Source organism: Triticum dicoccoides, chromosome 1A (genome assembly GCF_002162155.2).
Source record: "Triticum dicoccoides isolate Atlit2015 ecotype Zavitan chromosome 1A, WEW_v2.0, whole genome shotgun sequence".
NCBI lineage: Eukaryota > Viridiplantae > Streptophyta > Magnoliopsida > Poales > Poaceae > Triticum > Triticum dicoccoides.
This window is the reverse complement of record NC_041380.1, coordinates 500,302,142-500,317,248: the sequence shown is the minus strand read 5'-3', so window position 1 is coordinate 500,317,248 and position 15,107 is coordinate 500,302,142. Positions and strand designations below refer to the sequence as shown.

General features: G+C 44.8%; 1 protein-coding gene across 2 annotated transcripts; it reads right to left on the bottom strand.

Moving 5' to 3' along the window:
• Window positions 1–7,717: 7,717 nt before the first annotated feature.
• On the bottom strand, window positions 7,718–15,101 carry LOC119282875 (probable DNA helicase MCM8). Of its 2 annotated transcripts, XM_037562903.1 has the most exons (15): window positions 14,784–15,101; window positions 13,845–13,985; window positions 13,637–13,751; window positions 13,343–13,565; window positions 13,104–13,267; window positions 11,485–11,748; window positions 10,399–10,494; window positions 10,155–10,307; window positions 9,905–9,975; window positions 9,682–9,800; window positions 9,208–9,337; window positions 9,020–9,071; window positions 8,769–8,925; window positions 8,506–8,680; window positions 7,718–8,048 (listed from the first exon to the last, which is right to left on the bottom strand). In XM_037562903.1, the coding sequence occupies exons 1-15, from the start codon at window positions 14,982–14,984 to the stop codon at window positions 7,779–7,781; spliced, it is 2,331 nt and encodes a 776-aa protein (XP_037418800.1). In that variant the 5' UTR covers window positions 14,985–15,101; the 3' UTR covers window positions 7,718–7,778. The 2 variants fall into 2 exon arrangements, with proteins under 2 accessions (XP_037418800.1, XP_037418801.1); XM_037562904.1 differs by lacking the exon at window positions 11,485–11,748.
• Between the last annotated feature and the right edge of the window lie 6 nt (window positions 15,102–15,107).

Here is a 15,107-nt window from a genome sequence, read left to right as displayed (position 1 = left end):
GGCTGGATGAACAGTAGACGGTGGAGGGGTGGTTGAACAGTAGCCGGTGGAGTAGCGCACAGTGGAGGCTGGATGAATAGGAGCCCGTGGAGGCTGGAGGAGGTCGACGGTGGAGATGAACAGTATCCCGTGGAGCCCCGTTTTGCGGTACGCCACACCCCTCCCGATGAACAGGACCCCCGTTTCGACCGTAGCGCTCCAACACAAGTCCGTTTCCTCCGTTTTGCGGTACGCCACACCCCTCCCGATCAATAGGACCCCCGTTTCGACCGTAGGAGGTCTGTTTCTTCCGTTTTGCGGTACGCCACACCCCTCCTGATGAACAGGATCCCGTTTCGAATGTGGCCGGTCGAACACAAGGCCGTTTCCTCCGTTCTGCGGTACGCCAGGCCTCATTTCCATCGCCTGTTCCGTCCAAGCCCTCCCGATGAACACAGCGCATTCCGTTGCCTCCCCATGAACACGACATATTCCGTTGCCTCCCCATGAACACGACTATGACGTTGTTTCTCCATTCCGACCCATCCATGTACACGAGTCCTCACCGTACGTATGCGCGAGTAGGCGTTCGAGACCCCGCCCGTATGTACACATATGTGGTCATATTTTCTTTCTTGCACCCTGACCGTTGTATGTACGTGTACATGCTACGTGCGTGCCTCTACTACGACACGTGTGCGCCTCTACATCGACCAGTATATATGTACGTACACGTTCGCGACCAGAATGACAACGCTACGTACGCTTCGACCAGGTGGGTCCCGACTGCCAGGCACTTCCTTGCGTGCGAAGATGTAGCTGGTGGGTCCCAACAGTCAGGGGGGCGAATCGTGTTTTTTTGCCCGGACGCACTTCCTTGCGTGCGATGGTGTAGCTGGTGGGTCCCAGCAGTCAAGGGGGAAACACTTTTTTCACGAAATACGGTGGCCCATCCGGTGGGTCCCCGCTGTCAGGTGGAGGAATAATTATTTTGCACGTAATAAGGAGGCACTTCCTTGCTGCGGCCGTGGACCTAGCTGTCAGCCTCTCCATGTACAGTCCACGTCCAATGGAAATCATTCCTTGACCATGTTGACCACGCCGCGCCGAGAGCACCAGGGCGATGGACAATGGCGAGGCCTGGGAAGGGGACGACGGGGAGCCGGGGAAGACGCGGCAGTGGAAGCCCGCACGGAGAGTAGTACGAGGGTTCACTGGTTCGGCTGCGGTGTGAGGCTGCCGTCGCCGTAGGGCCTGGCCAGCGGTGGGAATAGTAGGGAGCAGTGAGGCCTCCGCGGCAGCACAGCCGGCCACGGGAGGCAGGAGCATGCGGCACGATCGGCGCTGCTTTGGGCGGGTGGAGCAAGAAGATCAGAGGTTGAAGAAGCACTACGGCCGTTGGATGGACATCGTACGGTCACTGGAGCTAGAATCATTCATATTGACTAAACTTGACAAAGGCCCCCGTCCCAGTCAACTTAGTAGGCCCACAAGTCAGCCTGCCACCATGGTGGGTCCCAGCTAGCAAGGGGAGTATTCATTTTTTGTGCGTAATAAGGAGGCACTTCCGATGGGTCTAAGCTGATAGTGGGGGGAACGTTTTTTTCGCGAAATACGCTGGCCCGTCCGGTGGGTCCGAGCAGTCAGGGGGGAAACGTTTTTTTGCGAAATAAGGTGGCACATCCGGTGGGTCCCTACTGTAAGGTGGAGGAATAATTATTTTGCGCGTAATAAGGACGCACTTCCTTGCGGCCGCCTGGACCCAGCTGTCAGCCTCTCCACGTACAGTACTCTTCCGATGGAAGTCGGTCATTGACCACGTTGACCACGCCGCGCCGAGAGCACCAGGGCGGTGGTCTGGACGATGACGAGGCCTAGGAAGGGGATGACGCAGCGCAGGGGAAGACGCGGCAGTGGAAGCCCGCGCGGAGAGGAGTACGAGGGTTCACTGGTTCAGCTGCGGTGTGAGGCTGCCGTCGTCGCAGAATAACAGGGTGTGTGGGTGAGTGGAGGGATGGCCTGGTTAGCGGTGGGAGTAGTATGGGGGCGGTGAGGCCTCCGCGGCAGCACAGCCGGCCACGGGAGGCAGGAGCAAGCGACACGACCAGCGCTGCTATGGGCGGCTGGACCAAGAAGACCAGAGGTTGTTGAAGCACTATGGCCGTTGGATGGACATCGTACGATCACTAAAGCTAGAAACGTTTATTATTGACTAAGTTGACAAAGCCCTTGGTACGCTCCAACTTAGTAGGCCCACAGGTCAGCCTCCGAAACAGTGCGCCCCAGATGTCAGGGGGAGGAATCATTTTTTGGGCGGCCGAAGCTAAGAATATCCAAGATTGAAGAAGAAGCACGACATCCGTTGGATAGACATCCAACGTCCACTGCTGCTAGAACCGTGTGTTGACTATAATAAGTTGGCAAAGCCTTGCATACGCGTCAACTTATTTTTTTTAGGGGACGCGTCACTTAGTAGGCCCACAAGTGTGTGGCAGAGAACTTATAGCCCATTTGCGTTTTGTAAGAATGTACAGCCCATTTTGGAATTCTAATGGAATTTACAACAACCCGTTTACAGTTTGTTAAAAGTACAGCCCATTTTCTAGCTAGGACAATGATTAATAATTTCAACCAACCGTTGAAGACAGAATTCAATAAAATTTCCCACATTTTGATGGGCTCCGAAATATTTTTATCCCGAAATTTCTAGTCAGATTAAATATAAATTTGTATTACATAAAAATCCAACGAAACATTGCGCGCAACAATGAAAATTTAAGATTTTCAAAATCCATAAATAATATTGTATAAACTAATTTTGTGTTTGGTGCATTTTTTTTATAGTTACTGCCCAGTTTTTATAATTACATCCCATTTATTATTTTTTAAAGCCCATTTTCCTGTTAAGCCTAATGCATCCCTTCTAGGAAAGATTTGCAGCCCAGCGGCGCGGAGAATAACAAGTTGACCTTGCCTGGGTATTCCTCAAAAAGACGTATAGCTGGGCTAGCCATTTTCATCTTGAAAAGATTAGTATCTGGGCTGGATATCTGGCCTGGGCTAGATGGGCCACAGCCCGCTCAGTTAATACCCTGGTCTCCTCTGAATAACAACGAAATCATCGCCAGGAAAAACTCTGCATTGCTCACGCCTCAAAAACACAAATACTGCTCGAGCTGCTTGGTCCCAGCTGTCGGCCGCACCTTGTGCAATTCTCTCGTTTATATTGACTACATAGGTTGGCAATGGTGTGGGACCGTGATGTCAGGAAACCAGGAGAACGCAAAAAAAATATAGTTGTACATAATAAGGAGGCACTTGCATACGTACGGCTATGGCCCTAGTGGGTCCCTAGTGTCATCCAGTCAAAATAAAGTCATCTCCTGAATCCTCATGTTCGTTGACGATGTTAACAATGCTCGGCGCCATGGCGAGCGCAACAACTCGACGAACAACGGAGAGGGCCTCACGGGCCCTACGGATGGTATGATACAGCGCTCGCTACTCATTCAGGAAGCCAGGATCATCGGACGCCTATGAGCACCTTCGAGAAACTGAGACGGCATGAAACGGTAAGGCCGCGCTTGGGAGCTCTGGTTTATTTCAAACCTGTATTAACATACAAGTGTAATTTACTCGTCATCGAAAACAACGCATAAAATACAGGCGTAATGAAACCGAGGGCTCGAGGTCTGTAAGTAAAACCGGCGGGTTACGCGTGTAATTTGAGAGACCAGTGTATATTTTACGAGCACTGCTATATGGACGACATTACCAGACGATATATGCATGACGTGCGTATCATGCCATCCATGGGCAAGGCTGAAACAGCAGCTAACGGCTGGATTAGCAATCGTCCGAGTGCCGTTCAGCGTTTTTATCGTGTGTCAAGTACTTCCGATATTTTACTAGTCGAAATCGACCAACCAAGCGCCTTCGCCTGAGACCATCTGCTTTAATTTACAAGCATCAGTTTTACAAGCGGTTTTGGTTGGAAAACAACGATCCAATCACGGCCTAATATCATGAGTTGGTCGGAAGATCATATGGTTTCACGTCCAACCTACCCGACTTGTCGTATAGGCTATGAATGAAACATCAGACGATGAACTTCTTAAGCACGGAAACAATAGAAGAGGATGATCTTCTTAACAAGCAAATCACTGGCATTAGATCGACATGCAAAACAATACGAAGCATTATTCTCAGGAGGCACGGTGAACAACTCGTGATGCCGCATGCCACAACATTCCAAGCTCAACGTTGCAATCAAACACAAGGCCTGGCATTACATAGACAATATTCAGAACAAACTCTTAACACAGGAATATCTCAGCAGAGTAACTATTTGCTTCTAAACTGAACACGGGAATAGGAAAAAACACTCGACGCTGCTCACGCGTCCCACTCAAAAATATCAAATGCATGTCTTCTGGCTAACATCAATGAGCAAATTTTGACAAGGTTTTCCAATTCCAATATATTAAACTAACATCTTCTTGCTAACATCAATGATTAAACTTTGACAAGCTTTTCCCATTCAAAATCTGTAATGCCTATGATCGTGGAGTCCTATCGTAGCTTTTGTACTTGTTTGGGCACTTTTTGCCCAGGGCACTCCATGTGTTGTTAAATTACCAATGGTCTCTACAGACTAGTCATGTCACCGGTGTCTAATAATACTCTGTAAAGCTTCTCGGTCATTCCTTCTGTAACGTAGCGCAAACAGTGACCGCTTCTTTCTGCAAAGTGGAACGACCAACTAGACCCAGTAATGCAGCAGTTTGCCTTACACATTGGCTCCTTTTGTGCAGTTCAACTAAAATCGAAGTCGGAATAAAATCGAGCTTTAATTTTGATATCCCTGTAAGCAACAATAGGTATAAGGGAAACAATTACTAAGAAATAACGGTTGATGACTTGTACTCCCAGAAGAAAAGCATCTACTGATCTACTTTATCTTAATGGGAAACAAAGCAGGAGAGTAGTAATTCCCCATCAGTGTGATTCATTCATATTGACTGAGACATTATCTTAACAATGCCTTGTTTCAACATGTATAAAGAACGACAAAGCTTATAAAGGGGGTGATGCTGAATTTGTTGTAACAAAGCAACAAGCATCATGTCTGGGTTGGTCCCATTTTTGTTCACTACTTAATGGGAAAAGACAACAATACAATAACTTCAATTCATCATTTATTTAAAACAGTACCAATACAAGTAGCACAGCATCTCAAAGCACACTGCACAATCATGTAGATGAAGGCATGTACTGACCTTTCATGAGACGACCAACATAAAATACGAATCTACCAACACGAATAGGAAAACCAATCAAGTTTTGTGCAGTTGCACTGAAATCAAGCAAAGTTGCCGGTGTGACATTTAAGTTTCCTATAGCAACAAGTTGAATAGATATCCCTGTTTTAAGAGGCAAAAAAGAAAACAATTACTGGCAAGGAGGATGAAACATGCGGCCACAAAAAGAAGCATCTACCTTATCTTGATGGAAAACAAAGTATAGGACAGTAGCATTTCTAAAACGGTTGCATTGATTCATATTAACAGAGAAATACTTTTAAAACGGATCAATAGTTAATTCTGAGATTAACAACAACAAAATAGCTGCATGGGACATGCCAGCACCATGTGCGTCCAGACGTATAAAATGGGTGATGTAGAGTATGTAGCCAAGCAGCATATATGCGCTGGTCCCATATTTGTTCTCTTTGAACCTTCTTCCTATGTGAGGGTAGCAAATCTAGTCGTGCACAAACTACCCAACCCCCAGTTTCTTTCCCTTTTAAACAAAGAGATCGGTTCCTTACAGATGTGTGTACTGGGTTACCCCCTTTTTCCCTTTTCGACCTACAAAGCGGCTGGATAGCCGGTCTATGCTACTTTCCGCCCCTCCTTTCCTCATTGAACCACGTCCTAGATTCTTGCTCCAGCCCACCGCACCCTTCTTTCCTCTTTGAACCAAGACCTAGATTCGACTATAGATCGTAAAAGATCCACATGCAGCTAGAGCAACGACGGTTTCAAAGAAACTTATACCTTAGGGTCGTCGGAATGTGGCAAGGCGTGCGGCAGGAGGCCGGATCTTCCCACACTACGTACAACAACGAGGAAGAAGGGGTCGGTGGCCCTCCCGCACAGGCACTGGGTGAAAGAGAACAGCCCAGCTGGTAGTGGATTGCCTCCCTCGCCGAAGGCGATAGAGTGAACGCTGCACCTACTCCCCTTCCTGGTGCGATAGGATGCGGATGCCTTCTTCACCAGCTATGAGGGGGGAGAGAGAGAGACAAGAGGCCAACGCAGTCTTGTTTAGATCTGGTGAAGAGAGGGTGAGAGACTGAATATAGCAAACCCTAGCAAATGGACGCTGAGCCTCCAGCGTGTAACATATATGTAGTGCGGCGAGCGTGTGGAGAGTGCAAACCCTAGGGAACAAGCGCTGAGGCTCCCGCTTATATATATACTACTGTAGTACGGACTGAGCTCCGGTGCCTTCACTACACCTGCTTTTGGCTGTATGAAAGGTGATCCAGCCACATTTTGGGCCCACCTGTCGTAAAACCCTAGCGAAAATTGCACCAACGTGAAAGACGACTGCGTCTCCAACGCAACCAAGGTGAACTGACGAAGGATATCATCTTTGTGCGTAAAAAGCAAAGAGCACTGATGGAAGACAACTTGTTTTTCGTCGAAAATCGATCAGCTTCACCAGCCGACGCAACCATGAGGCGCAACCATGAGCATCGATAGGTCATCATGGTGATGCATCATCAATTTGGCATCAAGTTTGGGTGAGGCATCGATAGGTCCTCACTGTGGTCTGTTTCTTCTCAGTAATCAAGCTTGAGGAAGGAAGAACCACGTGGCAGAGGACAGTGAGGCGGAACAACAATGGCCATCCAATTTTGTGCAGTTCCACTAAAATTGAGGAAGACATGCCCAGGTATGGAGACACGCATCATTGTTTCCAAAAATATAAAAAAGGGTTAGCAACGACATTCTAATAAGAATTAATGAAAAGTACATCAACAAACAGAAGCATCATAATTATCTTGATGGGAACTAAACCAGGATACCCGAGAAAAAAAGCATTTCTTCATTTAACCAGTGATAGTACTACCACCATATGGACAATGACCGCACATCCACCATGTACTTTTTGTCGAAACAACATGTATATCTCCACCGAGGCATAAATCAAGACAACTTTTTGAGTGGCATTTCCTCTATTATAGTACTAGTAGGTGATGTTGGACCAGCCGAAGAACCGTAGCTACTATGCATGGGGAGCTGGGGAGTAGTCGCATAGAAGAAAACCTGCACGCAGCGACCTGGGGAGCTGGACCAGTACAAGAAGTTATACCTCAGGTGGGCGAGATGTCATTTAGGCGGGCGGGCAGGATATGCCCACACGACGGCAGCAAACAAGGGCGCGGAGGATCTTCATCCGCGCCAGCGCCGGCTCCGAGAGGACGGTGCGCATCGGCTTCCTCCGTCGCCGACGGCGACAACGTCAATGCTGCACCTCCTCACCTCCCGCAGCGGACGGGATTCGGCCGGATCTGTGACCACCGGTGAGGAGAGAGATAGAGTGGACACTGTCATCTTGTTTTGATATGGAGAGGGTGAGAGAGCGAGACGCGAGAAACTCTATCAAACAAGAGGCTATAATGGAGTAAAAAATTGACTGGAGAAACCGCGTAACAAAAGAATCAAAATGCACAAAAAGCAATTAAGTCAAATTTCGTCGATCATAGTAGGGCCAGAATTGTAACTGAACTAAAATTGGTACTCTTTCCATGTCAATTGGTTTGTGTATATGCAATAACTAACAGACCAGCCTTTCATCAAAAATATTTTAGATGCATAATTGCTTACGGCTCTTGAAAAGTGATCCTTTTGCTGCAACTCAGATTGCTTGTTTAAGGCACTCATAAGTCTTTTTGCCTCCTTTTGTTGGCTCATCCCACCACTCCGAGCATAGTCCACACAACCATGCTCATCAACATATTTGTCATATAAGGATTCATTCATGATCTCAACAACATCCTGCAACATAATAAAACGCAGAATGAGATTGCATGCCCATTTTTATTAAAAAGGTGTGCCTCTTGATGTCATCTAACTATCCGACTGTCTATTTGCCAGACAACACTTTGCATAAGCCTTAGGCATGCGATAAGCACCGTACGTTCACATTTTCAGATTTATAAAGCAGCAAGCAGATAGAAAAAATAAATCTGCAACATCGACATGACATGGAGATTAAAAAACATAAATCATCATGCTTCTAAGTTTGATTCAGTAATTTGCTGAGGATGAAAACTAGCACGAGAAAGAACTCAGATTTTCCCAGCAATCATGGACAAGAACCTAAACCAACAGAAAAATTCTCTGCTGGTAATTTAGGTATGAAGTATGAAGAAATCCAAGCTGGCAGTGCAAGGTGCGCATATGTACAAAATGGGGAGGAGGGAGCCGGGGGGTGAGTATTCTACTTATTTACATTCGCATCTTGTTCAGTCACTTCTTCTCTTAGATCCACCCGAGCGCGAGCTTCTGCTAACCTCACAAGGCTTTCCAATTGTCTGGCTGTGATGGGTGTGCCATCAGAACAAGTACTATGCGCTCTCAAATTCAAGTAATATTTCCGCAGTACCACCGCTGCTGGTTCTGACATACTTGAGCCGAGAGAAGAAAAATAACAAAATGAGAACTCATTGCATTACATATATGGTATTGATAAGTGAAAAGGAGCTGACAAAATACCGGGGGGTAACATAGCTTCTCGCGTAAGATATATACTTGCGAAGAAGTGGTTCAGGTAACGGAACAAAGTCCCTGTCTTTCTCTGGGTGTAGTCTCAGCCTTGAAGCTAATTTTTTCTCATCAATTCCAATCCCCATACTGCCATTAAATTGAGGCACTGGGCATGGAGCAAAGTTGCAAATCAATAATGATGTATACGGTTTCACATGTAAAAAGGAACTAAAAAGGTTATGGAATAACCAAAGAATGACCTGTTCTTAGCCTCTTGTTGGATGAGCAAGGACTTCTGTCATTGGTATGGAGCTGCGTGTAGAAAATATTGATTTTCCTTAGTTTTTTAATTAGATTAAAGCCCTGACACATTTATTATATGTGGTGATATTGCTCATCAGTACTATATGCTTAAGATGTGGACAAAAAATGGATAACAAAAACTTACTGCCATTATGTGGTCTGATACTCTCTTATCTAGAAACAAGTCTGGCTGGTCAAGTAAAATGAAAACCAGGTCAAACCGAGAGAGCAGGGCAGCATTCATCTTTAAATTCTCATTCACTGTTTTGCCTCGGCTGCAAAAATAGTACGTATTACTAAAAGTTGAAAACAATCCAGGAATTTAAGATCTGTTACCTACATCTCACTGACAAGTGAAAAGAAGGAACAAAACCGGAATACACAAGGAAATGGTATTTGCTTGCAGGTCTGCCTGTTCCAGGCACGGTGACTTGTGTGGTTGTGTGAGTGCAAAAAGAACATTACATTGACAAAAACAATCACACTGAGAAAACAGTACAGGTAATGAGTATCAATTGAAGAAGGAAAGATGAATGAAGATAACATATCCAGAATGACAAACATCATACGGTAAGCAGGGGTAGAAAATTTTATCAAAGGATGGAAAAGATTAACCCACTCGTAATGACCACCAACAGGATTAGCAGCTGCTAGCACAGAAGTGCGGGCAGATAAACTCGCCACAAGGCCAGCCTTTGCCACAGATACACACTGCTGCTCCATGGCTTCCAGTAAGGACTGAGAACACAAATTCAATTTCAAACAAGGAAAGTATAGAACATCTTTTACTGAATGAACATTTCACCAAGAAGGTTGTATCAGGTGAAAACTAAAAATAATACCTGATACTCTGCTGACATTTTGTCAAACTCGTCAATGCAACATAGCCCACGGTCAGCAAGAACCATGGCCCCTGTAAAGCCAAGAGCTTAACATTATTTTGATCCTATCACAAATTCTAAGACTTCAAACCACATCGGCCACAAAACAGTAGAACAACCAATTATATGACAACAAATGATCGAATTAGCTGACTTTCTGACAAGGTTCTCCACAGAATGTGTGAGGAACAAATAAGTCTTCCATGCTTACCAGCCTCAAATGCATAATCATTTGTCATTGAATCTTTAACCACAGCAACTGTTAGACCAGCATTTGTGGTTGTATTCCCGCATACATATATTCCCCGTGGGGAAACAGATGCTGCAGCTTTTAGTAATTGGCTCTTGCCTAGTCCTGGATCGCCTGCAATAACATTAAGCAAGAGTATGATTGAATCCTGGGAAGTGCTAAGCATGTACTACATGGATCATGATTGGTAAATTATAAGGATTACCAACAATAATAACATGGATGTCTCCTCTAATTGGGACTTTGTTCTGATCCATTGAATGCTTCTGCACAGCACCAAAAAGCGCAAGAGTGATACCGGCTGAAATTTAGAAACATTAATTTAGTCATGTCCAGTAATATGATACAACAAAGAAACAAAACGAATCAGAAGATGCGGCATCCAAGCAAATGCTACTGCGCTGAAATGAGAACTCTGCACTATCGACAGTGTTCTAAAATTGGACTAGACGGCTGCCTAAGCGTTAGGCGCCGCCTTCCCACCAAGATTTAAGTCAGCAAGCGGTAGCTAGGTCGTCATGTACTAATGAAGATGCAGGTATTGATCATAAGAAGAACTGGAGATGGACAAACATTCATTCTTGATGTTTGCTCTCTTAGAAAATAAGGCATGTCTTTATTCTACTCGTCGAACTTTTGATAATTTAATATTTTTATGTTCAAAAATACAGTTTGCACTCTTTTCTTTCCTTCATTCTTTAGAACGCTGGCTCTTGAAAAGAAAGAACATGTCCCCTTACTGAACTCTGCACTAGTAGCTTGATCAATTCCTCACCGCTGAATTGCCTTTTTTTGGAGACGGCACAAGAGTACTTACTAGTAGCTTGATCAAATAATCGTTACTGAAAACGCTGCACATGTCCAGAAGTAATGAAGCTAAAATAATACTCCCTCCGTCCCATAATATAAGAACGTTTTTGACACTAGTGTAGTGTTAAAAACGTTCTTATATTTTGGGACAGAGGGAGTAGTTATCATTTCTTATATACAGAAACTAAAGAGAGCACAACAGATTGATTTATTTCCAAATGATTGGACAACACTGAGCAGACCAAAATGTAAATATTTAATCACATTAAATAGCCAGCGCAAATACCTTCTAATTAAATTACTGCAAGAAAATACCACATTAGGATTTAAAACAATGTACTCCCTCCGTCCGAAAATACTTGTCATCAAAATGGATAAAAAGAGATGTATCTAGAACTAAAATACGTCTAGATACATCCCCTTTTATCCATTTTGATGACAAGTATTTCCGGACGGAGGGAGTACTAGAATAGAAAATTACCCTTTACAAGTTCATGCCCATAGATGGAGGGGCAAAAGGAGTGAAGTATTTGACGAAATACATCAGCACCATGCTCGCTATTATATTCGGTGATGAATTTAAGATCCTTATCAGTAAAAGTTTCGAAACTGAAGGATCCAGTAGCCAGAATATCAGTAGAACTTGCATCTGAATTTTCTGAAACAACATGGGCCTTGGAGTTCCTTACTGAGATTGCTTCCAAGTACAAGTAGTATAAACCCTGGTTTCTGCTTTTGGACTTACCTGAAGATATTAAAAATATATGCCCACAAGAGAACTTAAGAAATATGCATCTACATAGTACAAACAAGAATGTTTCGGAAAAGAATGCACCGGCATCAGATTAATATGAGCTTCACTGATTGTATTTGCATGGTAGAACCAGAAAAAACCACACAAGAGATCAGGATATGATCATGGGATCAGTTGTGGTTGTGGGGTGTATAACCACCAGACGGGCAGCAGCTGAACCCAATTCATCTGGGCCTAGAATACAGGCCAGTTGTACCAACGCTGCAGCTCCCGCAACTATCCGAACCTATTACTGGCTGTCTATGACTCAGACTCCAGTGCATTCAATTAGTCCATCCGGATCAATGCCATTGGTATCATTGATCTCGAGACCAGTCCAGGACAGTGCAACTAGATTCAAATATGAGTTGTGGTCAGTTAGGAACTTAGGATTATTATAGGTATAAGATCATACACAGATACGGCAGTAGAGACTACATAAAGGAACTGTAATGTAATATATTAAATCAATGAAGACGCAATTCACCTCTATCTCTCACTCTTTGTATCTCCCATCCAGCCGATATGTTGCACTACCACCTATAATCTGCTCTAACGGTCTAACCCTTGATGGCACTGAGGAGACATGGGGATTGAACTTGTCCTCCCCTCGCCCACAACTATTGGCTGCGGCAAGACAGTGGCAGTGGATGCTGCCTCCAGGAGCACCGAGTCTGTCCCGACATATCCCTCCTGGACACGTCTCATTGCTGACATGGTCTGTTGATCCGACACTTTCCTGCTTTGTGTGGCGTGCATGGCCTTTTGTATGGGATACCGTGCATGACTGAGAAATCGTCTTGACTATTGCATGTGGCAAGGACATGGACGCCACACATAGTAACCTTTTGGCTATCATCATTGTTCTACAAACAATTCTTGAGTCTTATATTCAAGGAAATCATAGAAAGCAACAATGTCTAAAAAAGAGTGAATGTTTTGGTTAAGGTAAAGATAAAATGAGGGGAGGTTTTAGGGATAACAAACGTAGCAGGCGATAGGTTTTCCCTAAGAGTAACATGGAACTTGATAATGCTTCTTGTGAACTACCTGATACGGTTACACCTAGTAGTCCATAATGCACCAGAACTAGACAACCAACCCAAACTACTGAACAACCTTAACAAAAGACTGAAAACATATGTGCTCTACGGGTGTTGCAGAAAATTTGGGACACCTGAACATTAGCATTTTTTTTGTTTTTTTGCAAAGAGGATTCAGGCTTTGAAGCAATGTGAAATATAGTATCCAGGAAGGTTCAGAAATGAACAACGAGAAATAAGATACTAGTTTCTTCAAAATTGTACCTCCTCCAACATCCATATAGTTGTTCAGCACTTTGACGATTCCAGCTACCGTTACAACCTCTCCAGGGATGCAACAATCTACAAGATCTTCTGTGAGCTCACACTCTATAGTTCGTGGCACTCGGCCTTCTTCACGGTTTTCAGCACTAGAAAGCTCCTGTATCCTGGATTGAAAACAATAAAAATAGAGCTTAGTGTTATAAGCAGAGAATGACACAGATTATCTATTTATCACTTGCCTTATTTTCTGAAAATCTATCAACTTGGCAGTAGATCTCACTGGGGTGAAGGTTCTGCCCTTGCAGCCCTGAATTATGCAGGATACTGGAGGTGAAAATTTCCCGTCAGAGAACACACGACGGATGACTGTAGCACACTTCGTGCATTGGAACTCCAGCGCCAGAACTAGAGGTTTCACAGTACTGACTTTTACAACAGTACCACGCACTGTCGCTAGTTTCTCTATGAGGTGAATCAACAAGTCAGTACTTCATTTAGATGCAGAACACACGGATAAAGACAGAAGTTCTTACTAATATAGGCCGCTTTCAAATTCTTCAAAGCAATTATTGTCTCGGTGTGGTTGTAAAGCCTGATATTGACCTTGTCTACGTCGCTCAACTGGAGGCCATTGCCCGAGCACTTAGCCTGAAGAAAACATCAAGAATCAAAGTCCAGCGAGTGAAAAAACAAAGCACAACTGACAACACTAATAATTTTAGCATGAAATGAAGCATCAACCAGATGAACTGCAACTCCCATGCAAAGCAAGGCTTCTTTAGGATTTTCCCTGAGAGCATCTAAGAGGTTGGTACCACCACACAAGTTCTTAAGCTGCTGGAAATCAATCGGAAGGAAGAAGACAACACCATCATCTTCAACCTGTGAATGTAGTCATAAGTTATAACACCATGAATTCGTTCATTTGCTGGAACCGGAAATATTCTTCCATGTAATCACAAAAGCACACTATGAAGCGATGCATTTAAATCATTTCCACGCGATTAGTAATTTATTGTGCAACTACATGATGCCATGATTTCATTTTTCAATTGGAACATTGCATTCATTCATTGGATTATAAACGTATAAGTAATCTTATGATACTGACAAAGTGGAGCACAAAAGTAAAGTTATTCACAAAATTACAAGCTCCTCTTGATTCTTTTCCCTCCTAATAAAGAAGAGCATTCCCCTTTTCTGATTAGATATGTCACTACTTCATATACCAGGAGCCACCATCGCATTGAGACCTTGATCCTGAAGATTGTAGAAACAAATTCTGCCCCAAATTTCAAGGTCGATTCGATCAGATAAGTAAATTATTACCCAAATTCTGCCCTAACAGCAAGGAACCAACACACATTTTACTAACAATGGTACCCAATTAAATGTCTAGCAATGGCAAGTTCAGGAACCTAAATAATTGGAACCAGACAGACATTAGGCAAGAGCCTGCAAGCATTTTAACTATATACAGTTACAATGTCAGCTGCCACTCCCAGAAAATTTCAACTAACGATCAATCAGCCAATCCGATAAACCCTAGGCACCAACCAGTCGCGCAGCAACCGCGCTAATTGCATCGCGCCCGAACCGAGTAAGCAACCCAAAAATCGCGTCACATTAGAGATGGGCCAAAAATGAGGCGCTATACGGGGAATGGAGACAGATGCTTACACGTGGGAGGAGTTTGGCCCTCTCCTCCAGCCCCATGACCTTAACCAGGTCGCCGACGAGCCTGGCCCTGGGGTCGTCCGCCGGGACCGGGTGCTCGGTTTCCTCGGGGAAGTACCTCGGCCAGACCACCGCGAGGTCCGCCCTGCGGGAGGCGTCGACGGGGCGGCAGCCCGGCCGGCCCTTCTGGGTGTCGGCGTACATCCTACGGAGGTCCCGGGGATTATCTTCTCCGACGATTTGGGCGGTGAGCAGCGGCGGTGGCGAGACTTGGAGGCGGGCGGAGCGAAAATTTTAGCGGGGTTTTGCGCCGCGGGCGTGGGGATG